This window comes from Acinonyx jubatus, chromosome A3 (assembly GCF_027475565.1).
Source record: "Acinonyx jubatus isolate Ajub_Pintada_27869175 chromosome A3, VMU_Ajub_asm_v1.0, whole genome shotgun sequence".
NCBI lineage: Eukaryota > Metazoa > Chordata > Mammalia > Carnivora > Felidae > Acinonyx > Acinonyx jubatus.
Window position 1 is genome coordinate 22,661,255 of NC_069388.1, and position 20,496 is coordinate 22,681,750.

At 49.9% G+C, this 20,496-nt stretch overlaps 1 protein-coding gene across 18 annotated transcripts in view; it reads right to left on the minus strand.

Annotated features, from left to right (window-relative positions):
* EPB41L1 (erythrocyte membrane protein band 4.1 like 1) overlaps positions 1–19,630 on the minus strand; it is a 72,800-nt gene extending 53,170 nt beyond the window's left edge. For 2 of the 18 annotated variants that reach the window (XM_027070002.2, XM_027069993.2), the window contains exons 1-3: positions 19,123–19,628; positions 2,698–2,888; positions 1,321–1,485 (exon numbers count right to left, since the gene is read on the minus strand). In XM_027070002.2, the coding sequence (XP_026925803.1) occupies positions 1,321–1,485; positions 2,698–2,874 (342 nt within the window). In that variant the 5' untranslated portion in view covers positions 2,875–2,888; positions 19,123–19,628. Of the gene's footprint in view, positions 1–1,320; positions 1,486–2,697; positions 2,889–19,122 lie in introns of all 18 variants that reach the window. The other 16 variants (XM_027069995.2, XM_027069991.2, XM_027070007.2 and 13 more) reach the window with 13 other exon arrangements.
* Between the last annotated feature and the right edge of the window lie 866 nt (positions 19,631–20,496).

Here is a 20,496-nt window from a genome sequence, read left to right on the forward strand (position 1 = left end):
GCTGATGGCTCAGAGCCTGGAGCCTGTTTCCGATTCTGTGTCTCCCTCTCTCTCTGCCCCTTCCCCGTTCATGCTCTGTCTCTCTCTGTCCCAAAAATAAATAAACGTTGAAAAAAAAAAAATTTAAAGAGGGAAGGGACTCCAGAGAGAGGGTGAGGTCCCTGAACTGTCTGGCTAGATCACCAGGGGACTGGGACTGGGCCTAACTCTGGAGAGTAGTTTGGGGAAGCTAAGGGATTCCTGAGTCTGGAAGAGTCCTTCAGATAGAATGGACCTGGCCTCAGCCAAACCCTCCATGCCCTCCTGGGACAAGCTGAAACTGCATCTTGGGCCAGTGTGGGTAGGAGAGAACAGGCGGAATATATCCCTTTCTTTTGCCCAGGAATAGGCAAGATGTTCACCTTGTAATCCTTCTATAGAAGAAATAAACATTAAATAAACAAACAAATAAATACAAAACAACCCTGCAGAGAAGAGGGACCCAGTCTACCAGGGCCCAGAAATAAGCCATGTCCCTTAAGACCGGGGGCACTGGAGAAAGGGAGGTGGTTCCTGTAACTCTCAGCAGTAAGGCCATCTCTGGACTCTTTCATACACATGGAGAGAGCCAGGAATGGTGCCCAGACTGGGGTGGACCCTCTAAGGGGATGAGTGAGAGCTCAGAATTAGGATGGGAGTCCTAGCCTATACAGGAAAGGGAGATGACAAATGTGGGGCCAGGAAGGCTGATCCCAGACAGGAGGTGTCTGCCCTACCCACCCACTGTGGGACAGGATCATGCCACACAGTTTCTACATGGCCTAGGTGAGGAAGTCCTTCTATGGGCAGCCTCTCCATGTCTGGGGGACACCTATACCACGGAACCTTCAAGTGACCAGTCTGTCCTGGTGCCCTGGAGAGGGGCATTCACAAAGGAAGACCCCTCCCTCCACCCAATAAAAACATAAAAATGACTCTAGTTGAAACACCAGTGTCTGCTAGGTGAGACTGAAGAGCCCAGTCCACAGGCCTACTGGCCCTTGGATGGGGACTCCTTGCCAAAGTACAGCCCCTCCCCGCCACCCACAGAGCTGTTTTCTGGCGCCAGCCCTGTGCCTCGTCTAATTCTATTTGCAATTGTAACCGCCCTCTCCGGGCCTTGGTGCCACCATCTGTACAAAGGAGGGCTGGCCAGGTCATCTCTCCAGGATGCTGCAGTCGGTCCAGGACTCCATGAAGAATGGATGCTCTGTGGCTTGGCCCAGGCTGAGGGCACACAGAAGCTTGCCCTGGCTCTGGGGCCAGTCGGCTGGGGTAGGGCATGTGGTGTGTGCTCCCTACCTCCACTTCACACTCGTACTCAGAGGCATCAAGCAGGGTGACTCGGCAGATGGCACTCTTGTACTTCTTGGCAATCTTCTGGGGTGATTTCTGGGCTCTGCTGGGCGTGGTCCTCTCTGACAGGCCATCAGCCTCCCCATAGCCCTTCTCCTCCATGTCTAGGCTCTGTAGGTCCAACCAGGGGAAAAGTCTGGTCAGTGAGCTTGAGACCACAGCCTTTCATCCAAAAGAGACACAATAACAATGCAGCAGCTGGGGCTAAGATGGCCCCCAAAATGAGAGCCACTGCCCTCCAAGACCCCCAGGGTGGCCAGTAGCTATGGCAGGTATACGCAGGAGGAGAGCCAGAGCTACTATATGCAACAGAGTAGGCTCATGGAAGGGGTCCACTTCTTCGGGTGGAGGGAGGCATCCCACAGAACCAAAGCCGGTGACCAGGGCTGCCCTATCTCCCTAAAATAGCATGTGAGTTATCAGAGCATCCATCTGGCCTCCTCCTTATCAGACTGTCACTGGTCTAGCATGAGGCTGAGAGCTTGTGGACTGACCTAATGGAGGGAAGGGCCTGCCAGCCAGGCCTAACTGCCACCAATGCCCTCAATGACCTTGGCCAAGTTCCTACCCTCTTGGCCTGTTGTGAATGAAGGGGGGTGTGAATTCGACAGCTAGGTGATTCAGTAGGTCCCCTGTCCCTTCAGGGTAATGGATTTTGCTCTGGGGTTATACTGGGCTTGCCAGGCTAGAATGGACAGGTTCAGGGAATAGGAAAATAAGGTTGAAAGAACACAAGTTTTGGAAATCAGATCTAGGTTTTACGTCCACCCATCACCCAGCAACATGACCTTGAGTAACTCACATCATCTGCTGAGCCACCATTTCCCCAAGTGTAAAATATGGCAATTAATATTATTCTCTTAGGGGTGTCTGGCTGGCTCAATCGGTAGAGCATATGACTCTTGATCTCAGAGTCATGAGTTCAAGCCCCATGTTGGGTGTAGTGCTAACTTAATTAAAATATATGTATTATATGTGTGTGTGTATATATGTATGTGTGTATATATATGTATATGTATATGTATATGTATGTATATGTATGTGTGTGTATATATATATCTGTGTGTGTATATATATGTATGTGTGTGTGTGTCTATGTATATGTATATGTATATGTATGTGTATATGTATATGTATATGTACATACACTCTCTGTAGGTTTGGGAGAATTAAATATAAAAGTGAACACGATGCCCCTAGCACAGTGCTTGGAACATAGCGGGTCAGTAATAAATCTCAGTTTCCTTCTTCCCTCCCCACTAAGAACTGGCTCTGGATTCCTGTTGGACAGGAAGAGGGATACCCATGCTCTCAGGCACACACCTGTTCAGCAGGCCGAGTGTCCTGCTGGGGCGGGTGCTTCTCATTGGAGTTGGCCTCGGGGTGGCCGTGGCCTGCAGGGGTCACAGGGGTGGTCGCCGCAGCGGCTGCCTCAGGCTGCTGTGGGGTCTCCTCCTGAGCCTTCTTCACCTCAGAATCAGGGCCTGTCTCTGTTGTCATGGTGACCAGCACACCTGCATTTGCATGAAGGAGAGCACATGACAGGGGAAAGGGGCAGCGATGGTGTGACAGAATAGAGAGGGGGGACAGGAACCACATGCAGAGAAAGACAGATGGAGACAAATGGACAAAGAGCCACAGAGAGAAGGAAGGAGGGAGGCAGGAAGAGACAGAGGAAGTGGGGATGGGAAGAGAGCAGAAGTCAGGGGTTACTGGCTGCAGCTGAGGTCACAGACCCCCTCCCACTCTAGCGACCATATAGCTCCTCAGGGACTCCTCCTGTCTCTTGGCCCAGTTCTGGAAGGGGGCCCTTCTTCAGGGCAATGAAGAGTCTCTCCAGGGAACCCCACTCTGCCAAGAGCACAAAGGCTAGTCAGTGACCCCCTCCAGGCAGGCCCTCGGCCAGGCTGTCTCTCCAACGGGAGCACCTGGCACACAGTAGCCTCTCAATAAACGGTGGATAAACTGAACTCAACCAAAAGAGCCCTGGGCTCCAGGCCCTTCCAGCACGGACTCTGAGCAAGGCTCTTCATGCCCCAAGCCTCAATAATTCCTACACCACTCTCTCCACAGGGATGTTGACAGAATGGATCTCAAGGATAAGACAGGAGGGCACTATTACAAAAACACATAGCCCTGATGATGTACAAGTCAGGAGAACTGAGCACAGGCCCCAGGTCTGCCACAAACGGGGCAGTCACTTCATCTTACTAGGACTCACCCAAAAAGCAAAGGACTTAAAGAAATTATCTCTGAGGCAAGGCTACTCTTAACCCTTTTCCCCTTGGAGCAGGAAATGAGATTTCAGAGAATCAGGGACCTATTGCCCAGCTATTCTGTTAGAAAAAACAAACTGCAAGGAGAGGAAAAGAGAAAGAACGGCATGGTCCCATTTTTATATTAAAAAAAAAAAACAATAACCTCAACAATACCTCTTTTTGTTTATATACATGTAGTGAAAGATCTGAAAGGATACTGACCAAAATGTTAAGACAGGTTAATAATTGAGAAACGGATAAAGGAAAAAGTGGGAGTTCCACAGGGTGGGATAAAAAAGAGAACTTCATTTTTTACTTTATGTGCTTTGGAATTCTTGTATAATTTTAAACATACATATATTTGTAACTCACAAATTGGGTTTTTTTTAAATGTGGCAAAAGCACCTATTCCTGACCCCAATCAGCGTGGATCCTCAAAAAAAAAAAAAGTTTGAGCCAAAACCCGAGGAACAGAGAAATGGGCAGTAACCCTCACCCTTGAGTCTAGAGCCTCCTTCTAATTCCATTATATTAAATGAGAAAGATTCAGATTACACCTGGCAGGTCTCTTCCCAAACCCATCCACCATGGGAGGCCTCCAATGAGCAGAGAGACAGACGGACATTGGCCCTACCTTGTGCTATGCACATGCTCTAAGCCCTTACCCCACACTCCCTTCTTCTCCTTCAGCTTCTCTCCCAACATTCAGAAAGCATCAGCCCAGCCCAAAGCAAAGGGTATTGGACAGAAAGCCAGGGGCCCTGTGTGCCCCACTAGGCCAGACAAGAGCTCTAGGGCCCTGAACAGGTCACACTTTATAAGCTATAACTTGTAGCACAAATGAAAGGGTTTGTTGTTACTGATGCAGCTATTAAGAAGTAAGATGAGGAGGAAGGGAAGGCCTTGGTCACACTGTCTCATCCCCACCCAGAAATGCTTTCCACTCATGTCATTACCCTGGACTTTGTGGCTCACCTTAAAGCCACAGTTAAATAAAGGCTCTCTGTCACTTATGTGACACCAAGTGTCAACTCTGTGTCAGGACACAAAGTAATAGAAGCAGCTCCAGGAGAGCTCATGGCATCATAGGGTCAGAATAAGACTTGTCTGCTTGGGTCTAGATCTCTTCTAGACCTGCACTTGAGGATATCAGCCATTATGCTAGGTAAGGTCTGTAAGAAGAACCCTTAAAACAAATTTACTACTTAATTTTGCATTAAAAAAAATCTACAGGGTGCCTGGGTGGCTCAGTCAGTCAAGTGTCTGACTTTGGCTCAGGTCATGATCCCACAGTTCGAGAGTTCGAGCCCTGTGTCAGGCTCTGTGCTGACAGCTCAGAGCCTGGAGCCTGCTTCAGACTCTGTGTCTCCTTCTCTCTCTGTTCCTCTCCCGCCGGCACTCCGCCTCTCTCTCTCTCTCTCTCTCTCTCTCTCTCTCTCTCTCTCTCTCTCTCTCTCAAAAGTAAGTAAAGATTTTTAAAAAATCTACAGACTAAGCTGTAGGCTTTCTGCTGTGAGAAGCAGATTCCACATGACCTTCATAGGCCCCAGGCAGCCCAGAGGCTCTGGCGCATCTACTCCTCCCCTCCACTTCGGTCTGGTTTCAGACTGTACTCCCTGAACCTTCTCGGGACCTGCATCAAACAGCCAGGACAGCAGTCTTAAATAAATATCTGAGCTCTTCCCCTGCCCAGCTCTCCAGCACGACCTGCTGGCTGGGAATGCTTGGTGCTAACAGCACCACACATGAGAGGAGGAGGAAGTCTTTCAGTCTCTTCTTTTCCAGGTGAGACTCAGACAGCAAAAGAGACTTGAATGACTGACAGGCAGACAGATCTTCCCTGGTCCCTCCCACCCATTCTCCTTCCCATCCAGCCTCCTGTCTCTCCAGATCCGAGCGCTGCGGCCATTATTCTTCCCACCTCACTCTGCTGCCTCAAGCAAACTTGAACAGAATCAACTGGAAGGAGAAAGCACTCTAGCCCAGGCTGGGAGCCAAACAGGTGGCATGAGCCCCACCAACAACCCCACGGCCTAGGCCTGGTTAGATAAATGATGGCTCATGCTTTCTACAGAGTAAAAAAAAGATGATGTAAAAGATCATGGAAATGTCTGAATGACAAGCTTGATCCACAGCAGCTTGTACAGATTGACCCGATTTTGATGAATACATCTATATAGATGCAGAATATTCAACAAAGTATTAATTATAGTTGTTTCTAGATGCCAGGAATACAGATTATTTTTCCTTCTTTCTGTTTAACTGTGATTCTCAATTTTTCTATTACACTTGGAGATTTCTTGATTTAAAAAAAAATTAGAGGTTAAAAAATAAAATTAGAGGTTAAAAAAATACCAATGCATGGGGCTTGGTATGACAAGATGAGAAGAAGACAAAGTCCGCTTAAACTTAAAATTTTTATGAATTTAAAAGAAAAGTAACATTATTATTATTATTATTTAAGGCTATGATGAGATCCTTCTTTATTTGACAAGTCCAAGGATAACAGCATGGTTCTCTCACTAGGCCACAGAAAGCAAGCCAGGAACCTGGCCTTGGCTTCTGCCAGGGCCAGTCACGTGGGCACAGTTCTGCCCAGACCCAGGCCAGCAGAGACTACGGGAGCCCTCTGGGCACTGCGGGGGGCCCCAGGGGAAGCATGTGCTGGTTCCTTGCATCTCACTGCAACACAGGAGTGTGATGCTCACCCAGAAAATGGCTAAACACCCAGGCAGGATGTGATTTAGATTTATTGGTGTATGTGTCAGCCTCTAGAAGATTCTGGGGAGTTGGCAATTGGGAGTATGACCTAGAGTACCCAAAAAAAGGCTTACAGGGTAGGGAGTGGAGTTAGGTTTTGCAAAAAGGGAGAACTATGGGTATGGCAGGGAGGGCACTTGGGCTGAGTCACCAAGTAGGCAAATGTCCAGAGATGGGGAACAAGGAGGGCTGTGCGGAGGACAGAGAGGAGGCTTTGACATCCTGACACCTCAGAACAAGAAGCCTATAAAAGGTGAGCCTGGCAGGTGGAACAGATTGGAGATGGGGAGAAGTGAGGGAACTGGGGGGTGCGGCAGGCAGCCTTGCAAGAGTCGTAAGCATTACTCTGATGGAAAGGGCAAGACTCCCATCACTAAGCACCGCTGCAGGCCAGGCCCAGGGTCAGGGATTCAACACACCATCATCTCATGGACACCCCACAGGATACCAGTGCAGGGGGCAGACTTAGATCAGACCTGAAGCCTGGCTCCACCACTGGCTCACTCTGTGACCATGGGCAAGTGACTTCAATGCTCTGAGCCTCAGTCGCCTCATCCGTAAAATGGAGATACTCCTCCCTCCCTCTGAGAGTGGTGGTAGAGATTCAGGAAACTAACCAAGACAGAGCAATGAGCATGGTGTGTCCCCAATAAAACAACCCTGAGAGGGTCTATAATCACCAACAGTAATGAGAAACAGGGAGTAGTCTGAGAGCCAGGAGTTCAGAAGTACCAGCCCAGGGGCACCTGGGTGGTTCAGTCGGTTAAGGGTCTGACTTAGGCTCAGTTCATGATCTCACAGTCCATGGGTTTGAGCCCCACGTCTGGCTCTGTGCTGACAGCTCCGAGCCTGGAGCCGGCTTCGGATTCTGTGTCTCCCTCTCTTTCTGCCCCTTCCCCACTCATGCTATTTCTCTCAAAAATAAACAAACATTTAAAAAAAAAAGAGAGAGAGAAAGAAGTGCCAGCCCAGAACGGATAGAGAAAGAGATGTTGTAAGAAACAGAGAACAGGTGCGCCTGGGTGGCTCAGTCAGCTAAGCATTCAGGTCATGATCTCACAGCTCATGGAATCGAGCCCCGCATCAGGCTCTGTGCTGACAGCTCAGAGCCTGGAGCCTGCTTTGGATTCTGTGCCTCTCTCTCTCTCTCAAAATTAAATAAACATGGAAGGAAGGAAGGAAGGAAGGAAGGAAGGAAGGAAGGAAGGAAGAAACAGAGGCCAGAAAGGCCAGACTGATGGCACTAACATATGAAAACCCAATCAATGCACAGCATTCGAAGGGAGAAAGGCCAGCCAGAGAAGTAAATGCCACACCAGTCCCATCTGGAGGAAAGGGGCACAGCCCAATCTGAGGCAAGTCCAGAAGGCTGGCAGCATTTGATACTCTTTAACATTGCTGCCAATGGCTGGCTCCCCTGGCTCCCCCTCCAGGGGCACTATGGCTTTCCATCTGGGTGGCCTGCTGGGAGAGGACATCCTAGCCCAGGCAAGGCAATATCCACTTGGCCTGTAATTGCACCAACTCATTAAAAATGAACCAGCCAGTTTATACATCAGACCCTACAGCCAAGGTTAGAGTGAATCAGCATCTCTGAATCCAGTAACTTGGATTTGTTCTTTTTTTCCATCCCCACAGGCATAGCACAGGCCCAAGCCACTGGCAACCCATGGCTGCCTAGCCTCCTTCACGGACTCTCTGTGGCCACTTGGGCCCCTCTAGGGTTTATTCTCCTCAGAACAGCCACAGGGATCTTTTGTAAACTCCATCTGGATGGCGTCCTCATTTTTTAAAAATTCAAGTTACAGTTGACACACCACATTACCTTCATTTCCCAATATAGTGAATGGGCAACTATATGGCACTATGCTCCCCACAGGTGTAGCTACCATCAGTCATCATACAACACTATTAAGACACCATTGACTGTATTTCCTATGCTGTCCATTTTCTTGGAGACCCTCCTTAAAACCTTCAATGAGTTACTATCAAAATAAAATACAAGCTTCTTATCAAAGTTAAAGGTCCCTGCTTATGGCCGCTGCATCAGCTCCACCATCGCTATGAGCCTGTCATACTTTCTGTCTGCTCCTCAACCACAAGAGGCTAGCCCCTGCTGTGGGGCTTTGCCCACATAGACAGTGGGCTTGTCCCATCTCTTGGCATGGCAGCTCTCATCCTTAAGACCTCAATCCATGCACCTCTTGACCTCTCTAAGTAGGTCTTTCCCCCCACCCCCTTTTTTTTTTTTTTTTTTTTTTTTTTGGTGAGAGCATGCTGGATATAGGGCTTGGTTTTATTTTATTTTGGTTTTGCCATTTTTACCATTTTTAAGTGTAACTATTCCATGATGTGAATTAGTCACAACCTTGTGCAACAATCAATTGCCACTATCTGTTTCCAAAATTTTTCATTACCCCAAACAGAAATGCTGGGCCGATTAAGCAACCATGCCAGTTGGGTGGTTTTGGTATTTTTTTTTTCCACAGCAACTATCACAAATGAAACGTATTTCTTTTTACTTGTTTCTATTCCTCTAGAACATCAACTCCATAAAAACAAAACTTTATCTGACTCATTTGCCATTATCCCCAGGACTGAGTGTAATTCTTGGTAAATACCAACAAAGCTAACATTTACAGAGTTTGCCATTTGCCAGGCACCAGCCTAAACACTTTATATCAATTGAACTCTTTTAACCTTCACAATAACCTATAATAGGTACTTTTATTATCTCTATTTTATAAAAGAAGAAACCGGAGCACTGAGAAGTTAAGAAACTTGCCCAAGATCATACACTAGTGCATGGCAGTACCAGAAGTGAAACCCAGGGGGTCTGGTGTCAGAAGGATGGGTAGATGGACAAGTGGGTGATGGGTGGGTAAAACACCAACAAGACAAGTTTTAAGTCTACTCAACTGAGGACAGAGACCTGGGTTGCATTCACCTCGGGAGTCTTTGCGGCTACCAGCCAGCCAGCCTGTCCTGATGACTTATCAGACGTTAAGCACCTGACTTTTCCATCCAAACTCCTGATACTATCATCCTTATTTTACTGATGAGGACACACAGACCCAAAGAGGTATGCTGATTTGCCCAAGGTCATATGATTGTGCCAAGTCTCTCTGACTCCCAAGTCCCTCCCACTCCATGGCATTTTAGCAGCCTCAGGAGGCCTGTACTAATTTCTCCAAAGGGTGAGGCTGGCTAAGGAAAAACTTCCCAAAAGTGAAAGACAAATACACTGGGAAGAACTGAGTTCAGAGTCAGGACCACTGTGTCTTGCTTCAGTTCTGCCACTTCCTATCTGAAGGGTCTTGGGCAAGTCACTTCCCCCTTGTAAACATCAGCTTCCTCATCTGCCAAACAGGGATGAGAACCCCTGTCCCCGCACTTCAGAGTACAGCCATGTAGACAAAGGACATCACAGACAACCAAGGACTTTCAGATACAAAAGTTAAAGTCACATATTTTAGGAAGAGTATATTATAGATGCTGATGATATATACCAGAAGCATGTCTTTGCATGCATGTGCAGAGCAGTGGAACATCATGAGGGTACATACAGCCATGTGTGTCTATGGTCACGACAATTACTCCCTAGCCAGTAAGGCTCTCTTCTAAATCTTGCACACCTGTGACTTTTGCCCAGGCATTCTTGGGAATTCTGAGCCAGGTAGGAACTAATGGAAGGAAGGAGAAAGAAGAAAGAGAAAGAGAGAGAGATGGACAGGGTGTGAAAGACACCAAAACATCAAGAGAATGCCAGGCAGCAAGTGAGACTTCTGTTTTGAATGATGTTTTCAAAAATCACAGTTCCCAAGATAACTTCTTTCTTTTGGGGAATTCAGGGGGCACATCTCTCCCATCCCCTTCCAACCATGTCTCCTGAGCTGTTGCACCTCCAGGTCTATGCCTTGCTCAAAGAAGCGGGAGGCTGACTCCTTGGACTGAGCTTCCTTGCCTGCTGACTTCTGGTTGGGTTTGGCCAATGGGAGGCATGAGTTAAAGGCCAATGGGAAGTTGGGGAACATCTTCCCAATTTCCCTCCCTGTGGTTCTGGCAGTGGCTGAGCCCTCTGTGTCAGCAACTTGTACAGGTCCAGCCATCACTGATTTCTGGTAATACTGTTCCCTCCCTCTGCTCATTCAGGCAGAACGGTGAAAACAGCTTCTGTCACTGTTACTTTGTGGGTACCCTTGTGGATTCCCTTAACCCTGCCCACACCTTTATTCACAACTCCTTAGTGTAAGCATCTGAGTGGAATTCTGTTTTCTGCCAGAATCTGACTGATAACACTTCCTGACACTAAACAAACACACGAATTAGAGAGGGAGGGGAGAAGAAATCGGGAAAAGGCAGAATCATCTAGTGGTCAGGGATAAAATGGGAGACAAGGAGAACGTAAACAGGTCTCTTAACCTCTCTGTGCCTCAGTGTCTTCATCTGTAAAATTCATGATGATGCCTATTTCACACGGTTACTATGATTGAACCAGATCATGCCCCTAAAGCACTTAACACATGCCAAAACCCACAGTTAGTACTCAAGAAATAGTAGATATTCTCACCTTGAGCATTAAGCCAGAAGGCTAAAGTGTGAACAATAGCACTCCCTTAGAGAAGGGATTACACACTTCTCCCTTTCGGCTTTTTAGGGGGTTTTTCTGGGTCTCACAATTTTTCCCCTATGAACATGTATTACTTTTGGAGTCAGAGGAGAAAAAGAAAAGAATTAAAAGAAAAGAGACAGGGAGTACGAGCCTATTAAGACTTACTCTTTCCCCTCTAGAGATGATGCTCCTTCCTACGGGGATTTCCCCAGCACAGAGCATTCACTTCCCAGAGTGACAACCTCTGGGTGGACGTGAATGAAATGCCTCCCTGCTGCGAGGGAGGAGGGCGCAGGCTGAGACAGCTGCCTCTGGGGCCCTGTGTAGCCTCCTGGCCAAGGCTCAGGAGCCACTGACAGAGGCTGCGGGGTTAAAACAGGAGCTGGGCCCGCAGTCGTTCATTCGGTAGCGGGGAGATGGCAGTCTGTCAGAGGCTGGCGGTGCCCATGGGCACCGCATTAAACAAAACCAAGCAACGTGAAGAGGCTGCCACCCGTCAGCACTGGCTTCTTGCCCAAAGGGTTCATGTGCCACCACGGAGCCACAGGCTGAATGTGCAGTTGTGGGCTGGGGACCGCATGATATGCCCAGGACTGCAGAGTAACGGCATCAGAAAAGAGAAATGCCTCCCGCCTGGACCACACTGATGACTGCAGAGGCAGACAGAGACCTCCCCGTAGCGGGTCTTCCTCTGAAAGCCAGGTGATGAGCTGGCCGCCTTCCAGGCTTTGTCTCATTTTGAGCTGCACAAGGGCCACACAGGGCAGATGGGCTCATTCCCCAGGCTGGGTTGGCCGGCCAAGGTCACAAAGCTAGTCAGTTCAAGTAGAGCCAGCGCTAGGACCCAGATCTGCTGGCTGACGGTCCCGTGCTCTTCCCCCTCAATCCTGCCACATCCCACAACCTCCAACTTACTGTCAACCATGTAACCAAAGCTACCGTTGCTCTGGATGTAGAAATAATAACAGCAGTACCAACCCCTCCCACACGTGGGGTGGTTTACAATTTAAAGAATCCCTTTATAATCATCATTTCACTTGGACCTCACCGATCAGCAGCTGGTGAGAGGGAACATGGAACAGCAGTTATGAGCAGGCTTTGGACCAGAGTTTGAATCCTGGCTTGAGGACCTTGGGCAAGTTACTTAACCTCACTGAGAGCCAGTTTGAGCATGCAAAATGAGAATAACACCCCCGACGCCTCAAAGGCATTTAGTGTGAAAGAAATGAGAGAATGCATATGAAGCTCGCCCTGGCACCATGTTGTCACACAGCACTCAGTAAGTGGCAACAGTGGCTCTCATCAGTAAGGTTGTCACCATCACATCGATGGGTAAAGTGAAGGCAAAGAACTTGTCCAAGGACACTCAAGGTGTGAGTGGCAGCATGACCCAGGCAGCAGCTTGTAGCATCCAAAGAGAATTTGGAAGTTCCACAAGGGAGCTTCATAGTGGGTCAGTGACAGAAGGGGGTTTCCCTGGGATATCCCCACCCTTTGAGCAGGCCAGTCCTCAGTATCCTTGTCCCCCAGGCTCTGCTGAGAAGCAGGGGTGGTGGGGTGGGGGCAGACCTGTAGACCTCCCCAGGCAGCCCTCACGGCCTCACAGTTTCTGACTCCTTCTTTCACTTCATTTTCTTTAATTGTTCAAACATTCTTAGAGTTCATTGTCAGCATTATTTAGAATAGAGTAAAATTGGGAATAACTTTAAATGTCCATCAACAGGGCACTGGCCAAAGTAACTAGGATACACCCATTTTTTAAAAATGAGTTACAGGGGCACCTGGGTGGCTTAGTCGGTTAGGCATCCGACTTCGGCTCAGGTCATGATCTCACAGCTCATGGGTTCAAGCCCCGTGTCAAGCTCTGTGCTGACAGCTCGGAGCCTGGAGCCTGCTTCGGATGCTGTGTCTCCCTCTCTCTGCCCCTCCCCCACTTGTGCTCTGTCTCTCTCTGTCTCTCAAAAATGAATAAATGTAAAAAAATGTCTTTAAATGAGTTACAAAAGTTACGTACTTGTGAAAAATTTTGCGATGGATTTTATACTGACCTAAAAAGATGTCAAAATGTAAATGAAAAAAATGCAAATTGTAAAACAATGATATAATTTATGGTCCCATTCTGGTTTGTATGCTTATGTAGGCATAGAAAATACCCTGGCAGGGGGCGCCTGGGTGGTTAAGTGTCTGACTCTTGATTTAGGCACAGGTCATGATCTCATGGTTGGTGGGATCAAGCCCCATGTTGGGTTCCACGCTGACAGCACAGAGCCTGATTCTCTCTCTCTCCCTTTCTCTCTCTGTCCTTCCCCTGCTTATGTGTGCTTTCTCTCTCTCAAACTAAATAAATAAACTTAAAAAAAAAAAAAGAAAATACCCTGGCAGGACCCACAACAAACATATTATTATCATTGGCTACTTCTGGAAAGGATTTTGGTTAGGGAGACAAGGGGAGAATACACATCCGAATTATTAAGATTTTCATATATGTCTTTTTAAATTAAAACTAAAGAAGAAATAAAGTATTTTTAACTTTTTAACATTTATTCATTTTTGAGAGTAAGAGAGACAGAGTGCAAGCAGGGGAGGGGCAGAGAGAGAGGGAGACACAGAATCTGAAGCAGGCTCCAGGCTTTGAGTTGCCAGCACAGAGCCTGATACGGAGATCGAACTCATGGACATTGAGATCATGATCTGAGCTGAAGTCAGATGCTTAACCAACTGAGTCACCCAGGCACTCCAGAAATCAAGTCTTTTTTAAAAGAGTTGTTCTACTGAGAGCAAACTGAGGGTTGATGGGGGGTGGGAGGGAGTGGAGGGTAGGTGATGGGCATTGAAAAGGGCATCTTTTGGGATGAGCACTGGGTGTTGTATGGAAACCAATTTGACAATAAATTTCATATATTAAATAAATAAATAAATAAATAAATAAATAAATAAATAAATAAATAAAAGAGTTGTTCTGATCAGTCTTATTGACCTCCTATCACACCTGCTGTAGCTCCCTTTCTGCCTGTTCTCTTCCAATGTTATCCATGGTCATATCTAATTTTACACCAATATAATCTGAGTGCTTATAAGTTTATGGGTTTTTTTTTCCATTGAACATTAATTGCATCAGATATATTTCCACATTATTGTATCATTATCATCACAGTTCATATTCATGGGTACTTTACTATGTGCTGGTTACCAAGCTAAGAGATTTACATGCCTTAAATCACTTAATCTTGACAACTACCCTAAAAGCAGGTACTTGGACTGTCTACATTACACATAGGGAAAGCGAAGCTTAAAAGATCAATTTGCCAAAGTGTGGCAGCTCATAAGGACAGAAAGTAGACTTAAGCCCTGGTCTGTGTGCATCCCAAGTTGTTGGCTGGGAACCCCTCCATCCTACTCCTCTGCACAGCTACTCAGTGGTAAGAATGTGGCAGGTAAGGATGAGGAGAACAGGTCCTGGGTCTTATAGCTTGGATGGCCTTGGACAAGTCAATTCCCCTCTGCTTTGTTCTTTCAATCAATTCTTTCAACCAGACAAGCATTTGCAAACCACTGAGCTACAAGCTGAGGAGAGAGCAATGAATAAATCGTGAGCCCTGCCCCTAAGGGGATGAGAACCCAACCTGCATCTCTTCAGGGCCCCAGAGGAATCTAACCCCTGTCCCACCCCTGTCACAGGGAACATGAAATGAATAAAGGATGCAAAGGAGCTTTGCAAGTACACAGCTCCCTACGCTGCAAAAATAAGTATTTCTGTGGCTGTTCATGGCTGTATATTACTTTATCCACTGGATGTTCCAAAACGTTCTCAATCATCTTCCTATTGTTGGGCACTTAGTCCCAATTTGCTGCTATTATACAGGAAACTCTGATGGGGATTCATCCAAAGGAAATTATTCAAAAGGGGGGAAAAAAAAACCCAGATGCACAAAGATGCCTTGCAACCTTCAGAATGACTGAAGGGAGACAGTTCTTCATCCTAAACTCACAAGGCCTCAAACTGAATTAATGGCCCCTGTGGTCTTCCCCACCCCAACCAGCTAAGCCACCCACCACGTGGTAGACGTCCTCCCTCCCCCAGCCCTCCAAGTCCACAGGGCTGATGCTTCTCAGGCAAGGCTGCAGTCCGCCCCCTCCTGTGGTTCTTACAGTCGACAAAGGGACCTTCCCAAACAGTTCTGTCATGCCTCAGTGCATGCATGCCCCATGCAGACCAAAGAGCCTCCAGGCTCCTGTCAAGTGGAAACACCTTAGCCTGATGTTCAAGAGGGACTGAAGGGAGAGAGAAGTAATGTTTACTGAGTCCCTGGGATGTGCAAGCTAGGTCCTTTATATAACAGCAACCACACGTGGGCTCTACACGATAGGTGTGTTTATCCATATTTTACAGATGAGGAAACGGAGGCTCAGGCCAGCTAAGTGATGTGCCCGAGGGTACATGGCTGGTACACAGTGGAGCTGTGACGAGAGCTCAGGTCTGGTGGATTCCAGAGCCTTGGCGAACACCCAAACCCGAGCTGACTTTGTCACCTCCCAGTGCCCCCAGCCCCCTGTGCCAGCTGCCCATGCATAGCAGACCACCCACTCTTCATCAAAGGCGTCCCTACTTCCTTCCCCTCTGACCTGAGGGTGCCCTTCCCTCACAGCTACTGAAATTCCACTTGACCTTTCATGCCCAGCACAAAAGCTCCTGATCACCAAAATAGGAATCCATGCTCAGCATATGGAACACACTGCCCTTTACCTTCCCTGTGTCCTGTCTGTGCCTCTCTGGTTAGACTGTGAGCTCCTCAGAGGCGACACGGGGCCTGCAGGAGGTACTCAGAGAATATTCTTCAAATTGAACAAAACTGAATATGACCTCTGAGAAGAAACTGCAGGCTGATGACATGCCATGAGGAACACGGCTCTGGTCCACACCACCTGGATTTAGATCAGGGATCCCCTATGAGCTAGCCATGGGACCCTGAGCAACTGTCTTTCCCCTGCCTGCAAGCCTCAGCTTCCTCAATCTGTGAAATGAGAAGAATCCTACCTCACAGGGGTTTGTGAAGATTATTTGAGTTGTACACGTGAGCCCTTAAAACAATGCCCGCATGTAATAGGTGCTCAATAAATGCCGGCTGTTACTATTCTTATCCACAAGCCTCCTACCCACAAAGGAAGCATTGCCAGCCTTCTCCCACCTTACTCATCCACCCAGATGCACGTCCTCTCCCTATAGGGCCTCTTCGTCACAGTCCCAGCTGATCCCCCTGCATTCTCATCCTGTGTTTTCAGGTCTTTAGGGTCCTATTGAATGAGGTGGGGGTGGGGGTGGGGGTGGATGAGTGTGGGGGCTAACTAGACTTCCCTGACAGCCAGTGGGGGCAGCGAGCAGCCCCACTTCTAGGGGATCCTGGCCAGGAAGCAAAAGGCCGAGGTGAGCCCTCTCTCAGGGCTCCTAGCTAGTGCCTCTCTGCCTCTACCTCTACCCCTCTGGAGCACTTGGGCCACAGAACCACCTTTGCCTCACCCAACACAGACCTCTCTACCTGGACTGGCCCTGGCAAATCAGTCGTCTGGCTCTGCTAGACACCAACCTGGTACTCCCAGACACTGCCCCAGGTATAATGTCATGGTAAGAGAGAGGGGCTCTGGACACACACAGTCCCACACTTTCCAGCTGTGTAGCCTCAGGCAGGTGACACAACCTCTCTGAACCTCAGTTTCTCATTTGTAAAAAGTGGATAATACCTGACAGGATCGCTGTGAGATATGCAAAGCACTGGCACACAGTAGGTGCTCAATAAATCCCATCACCCTGGGGTGCCTGGGTGGCTCAGTCAGTTAAGCGTCCAACTTCGGCTCAGGTCATGATCTCACGGTTCGTGGGTTTCGAGCTCCGCATCAGGCTCTGTGCTGACAGTGCAGAGCCTGCTTGAGATTCTCTCTTCCTCTCTCTCTCTCTCACACACACACACAAAATAAATAAATAAATTTTAAAAATAAAAATAAAAATAAAAATAAATGCCGTCACCCCAATTGTATAATCACTGTTACTACTACAGATAGAGATTATTATCACCTTTTAATAAATGGGGACACAGAAGCCCAGAGAGGCCCACAGAGAAATCCATGTTGGAGCTAACGCAGAGGTATTTCCCACCTCAGCCAGTCCAGTCAGGAGACCTATCTACTGCCTCTGGAGGCTCAGGCCTAGAACATCCCTGGACATCCAACATCCTCTTGTCTCCATTTATAACCAGGAGGGTCAAGGGCTACCAGCTGCCCGTTGCCTCAGCCCTGACCCATTATCTGTGAGGCAGCCTGACCTTTCCTCTTCACCTTCTGGGGACACTGGCTGGGAGGCCAATGCAAGACCCCTCCTAAGGCTCCTAAGGACCCTAGCCTCAGGCTCCAGGTTATAATGTCCAGCCCCTGCCAGAGCCCTGTGAATGGAACAGCCATGGCAAAAAGGAAGCAGATTGGGCTGCAAGAACCTCAAACCAAGAGCTAGAAGACCTGGATACATTAGTGCTATCCCTCCCACTCAGCTGCTACATGACCTTGGACAAGTCATTCTTCGTCTCTAGGCCTCATTCAAGCTTTCAGTATTTACTAAGTGAGGACTACATGGACAAGCATCATTCTCATGCAGGTTCTATGAAAGCTCCATGAAGCTCACAGAGCTGAGCCCAGGGAACTGCTGTGTGGCCCAGGAAGGGTTTTAATAGGAACAACGCCCCCTGCACTGATTTCCAGGACCACCTTGAGGTGCCCCCCAAGGGACCATGTTCTGTATACCACAAAGACTGTACGTTGGGTTGCCGGGCAGGCATGACCTCAGGCTGGCCAGCAGAAGCCAGCTTCATCGCTGCACGGAGCTGGCAGCGCCTCCCTGGGCCACGGTGGCTCAGAGAGGAGGCTGGCACAGGCTGCCTCTGCCGCAGGCTCCATCTGGAGGAATGGGTGGGCAGGCGGGCACATAGCCGCCTCTATTCTCCTCACCCTTGCCCAGGTCAGGCAGCACTGTCTTCCAGGAGCTTCTGGGGGCACGGTTCCTGTCCCCAACTCTCAACCTGGCCCCTGATTCTGGAAAACTCCTAATGCTGGGAGGTGGGGGAGAATTGGAGCCGCCAGACCCCACACAGCCCCAGAGAGGCCCTAAATCCAGCCCTCTTACACTCCCACCTTTGCAGTGGAGATGATATGCAGATCCAGCAGTGAAGGCGGGAACACGTGGTAGTGCCTCTCCCCCACCAATGCCATCTCAGAGCTGGGGGGAGGGAGCAAGGACCAAGGCCCGCAGCTGACAAGGAGACCAGTATCTTCAGAACTCCTTCCTAGTCCTTGTCCAGCCCCTCAAGGTCCCCAAGGACCATCCTGGGGCCATAGCTCTGCCAAGCAGTGGCCTCAGCACCTGGTAAGTACCCTGGCAGCTGTAGTCACTCATCCTTCCCCCCCTCCACCCCCACCTCATACCTGTCCCCAAGACTCTGGTTTCTTAGGCCCTTGGACATTCCTAAGCACAAAGGTGCAAGACACAACTGGGACCCACAAGTCCTCTCCCTCTAATTGGTGGGGGCAGACTCTGGCCAGAACAATACCAAGCCAGAACCACAGAGGTCCAGGACTAAGATCCATCTGCCCAGTTTTGGGAGACTTGGAGGGGAGATGGGGTGGGAAGTGAGCCCAGAGTGGAGATAGGTCTATAACCAGACGGTGAGGAAGAGGGCAGCAGCTGCCCAGTACCTCGGCCTCCAACCAAGAGACTGGCCTGCAGCATCTGAAGCTTGGAGGAAGAGACCCAGTAGCCCCGGGCCTCCACAGAGGCAGCAAGAATGGTCTCCGAGAACAGAGTGGCCCAGCTAGGGAGCCTAGCACCCACCAGCCCTGCATCCCAACAGTAACCACCAACCCACAGCCTGCCCACCTCTCTCTCCAGGCCTTCGGGAGGCTGCAGACCCGGAGGTAGGGAGGAACAGCAAGAACCTCCCCCACACTGGCCAGGGGGCCAACAGCCCGCAAACTCAGTTCCTCCCGGTCTCGCCCCCAGTCCTCCCTAGGGCTGCAGCCTGGGCCTACATGCACTGAGTCCCCAGCCTGCCGTGCCACCTGATCCCCCCTCATGCCTACCTGAGCCCAGGGGTCCCCATCTCGAGCAGGCTGGGCGGGGGGCGCCCCGTCGGCTCCTGCGGGGCCGGCAGGCCGCGGGGCGGGGCGGGCGCGTGGGACCACGGCGGGCTCTGCGGAGCAGCCTGTTCCGCGACACCCCCGCCCGCTGATGGATGCCGACTGCAGCAGCGGCGGCGGCGGCGGCGGCTCGGCGTGCGCCGGGGGCTGGGCACTGTGCCCACAGCCCCGGGCCTGGCGCCCGACGCGCGGCCAGCCCCCGCCCCCGCCCGGCCTCCGCGCCCAGTCCAGGGGCGGCCGCCGCGCGCGCCTGCCTGCTCCCTCCGGCGGCCCTGCCCCTGCCTCCGCCTCCTCTCTGCCAGCCTCCTTCTCCTTCTGCCTTCTGTCTCTCTCTCAGGCTCCCAGGCCACCTCCTCTCTGGCGCTGCCACCGGCAGTTCCCAGACCACTGCGGGACCGCGGTGGAGCCACGGAGCCAACTCTTGCGTCCCCGCCCCCCCCCTCCCCCCCGCCAGCCTGGTCCCTCCTCTCTGGGCCAACCCCTCTTGGGAGCCTAGCAGGGACAGAGGGAGGGGGAGGGGAGAAGGAGGGAGGATCCCTGACTCAGAAGGGGTGACTCAGCCTCAGTGGGCCTCCCAGCCCACCAAGCAGAGCCGGATACCCTCACCTCCCCAGCAGCACAACCTCCGTGGGACACAGGGCTCCTCCCCCATCTGGGAGGAGGTATGTGCAGTCTCCTGGGATCCTGTGTGTCTCTGAGTGTGTGTATGTGTGCATTTGCCCATATGTGGTTTGGTGGCAGTGACCCTAAGTATAACTGGGGGCTGGGCCCGTGTAAAAATGTGGGTTTTTTTTTCTGGATTTGTGTGAGGCTCCAGGAAAGTGGTGGGGGTGGCCAAGGGGGTCTGTGGCACTGAGATAACTCAAAACCAAGTGAAACCCTGTTCCTCCTCTCCAGCAGCACTAACTCAAAAAGCTGGTCCCAACTACCACACCGCCCAACTCCTTTGGTCCATAGGCCAGGACCTCAAATGGCAGAGGGAGGTCACTCTGCCACTGTCCTGACCAGTAGTTTTGGGCAAGTTGTTCTCCCACTCTGGGCCCCGGTTTGCAAACAATCAAAGAAAGTTGGAAGTACTCATCTCTAAGGTCCCATCTCATGGGGGAAAGCCCCAGGGAAGATGGTGGGTAATTCCCAACATGATCTCCAGAGACTTCTGCCCATGGTCCCCATTTGCAGCCCACATGACCCCTACTCCCTAACCGCCCCCCAGGCATACATATCTATTTTTTCATTCTTCAAATAATTCCTGAGTGCCTAGTGTGTGCCAGCCAGTATTCTAGTCACCCCAGACTCCATCACACTGGAAACTACAGA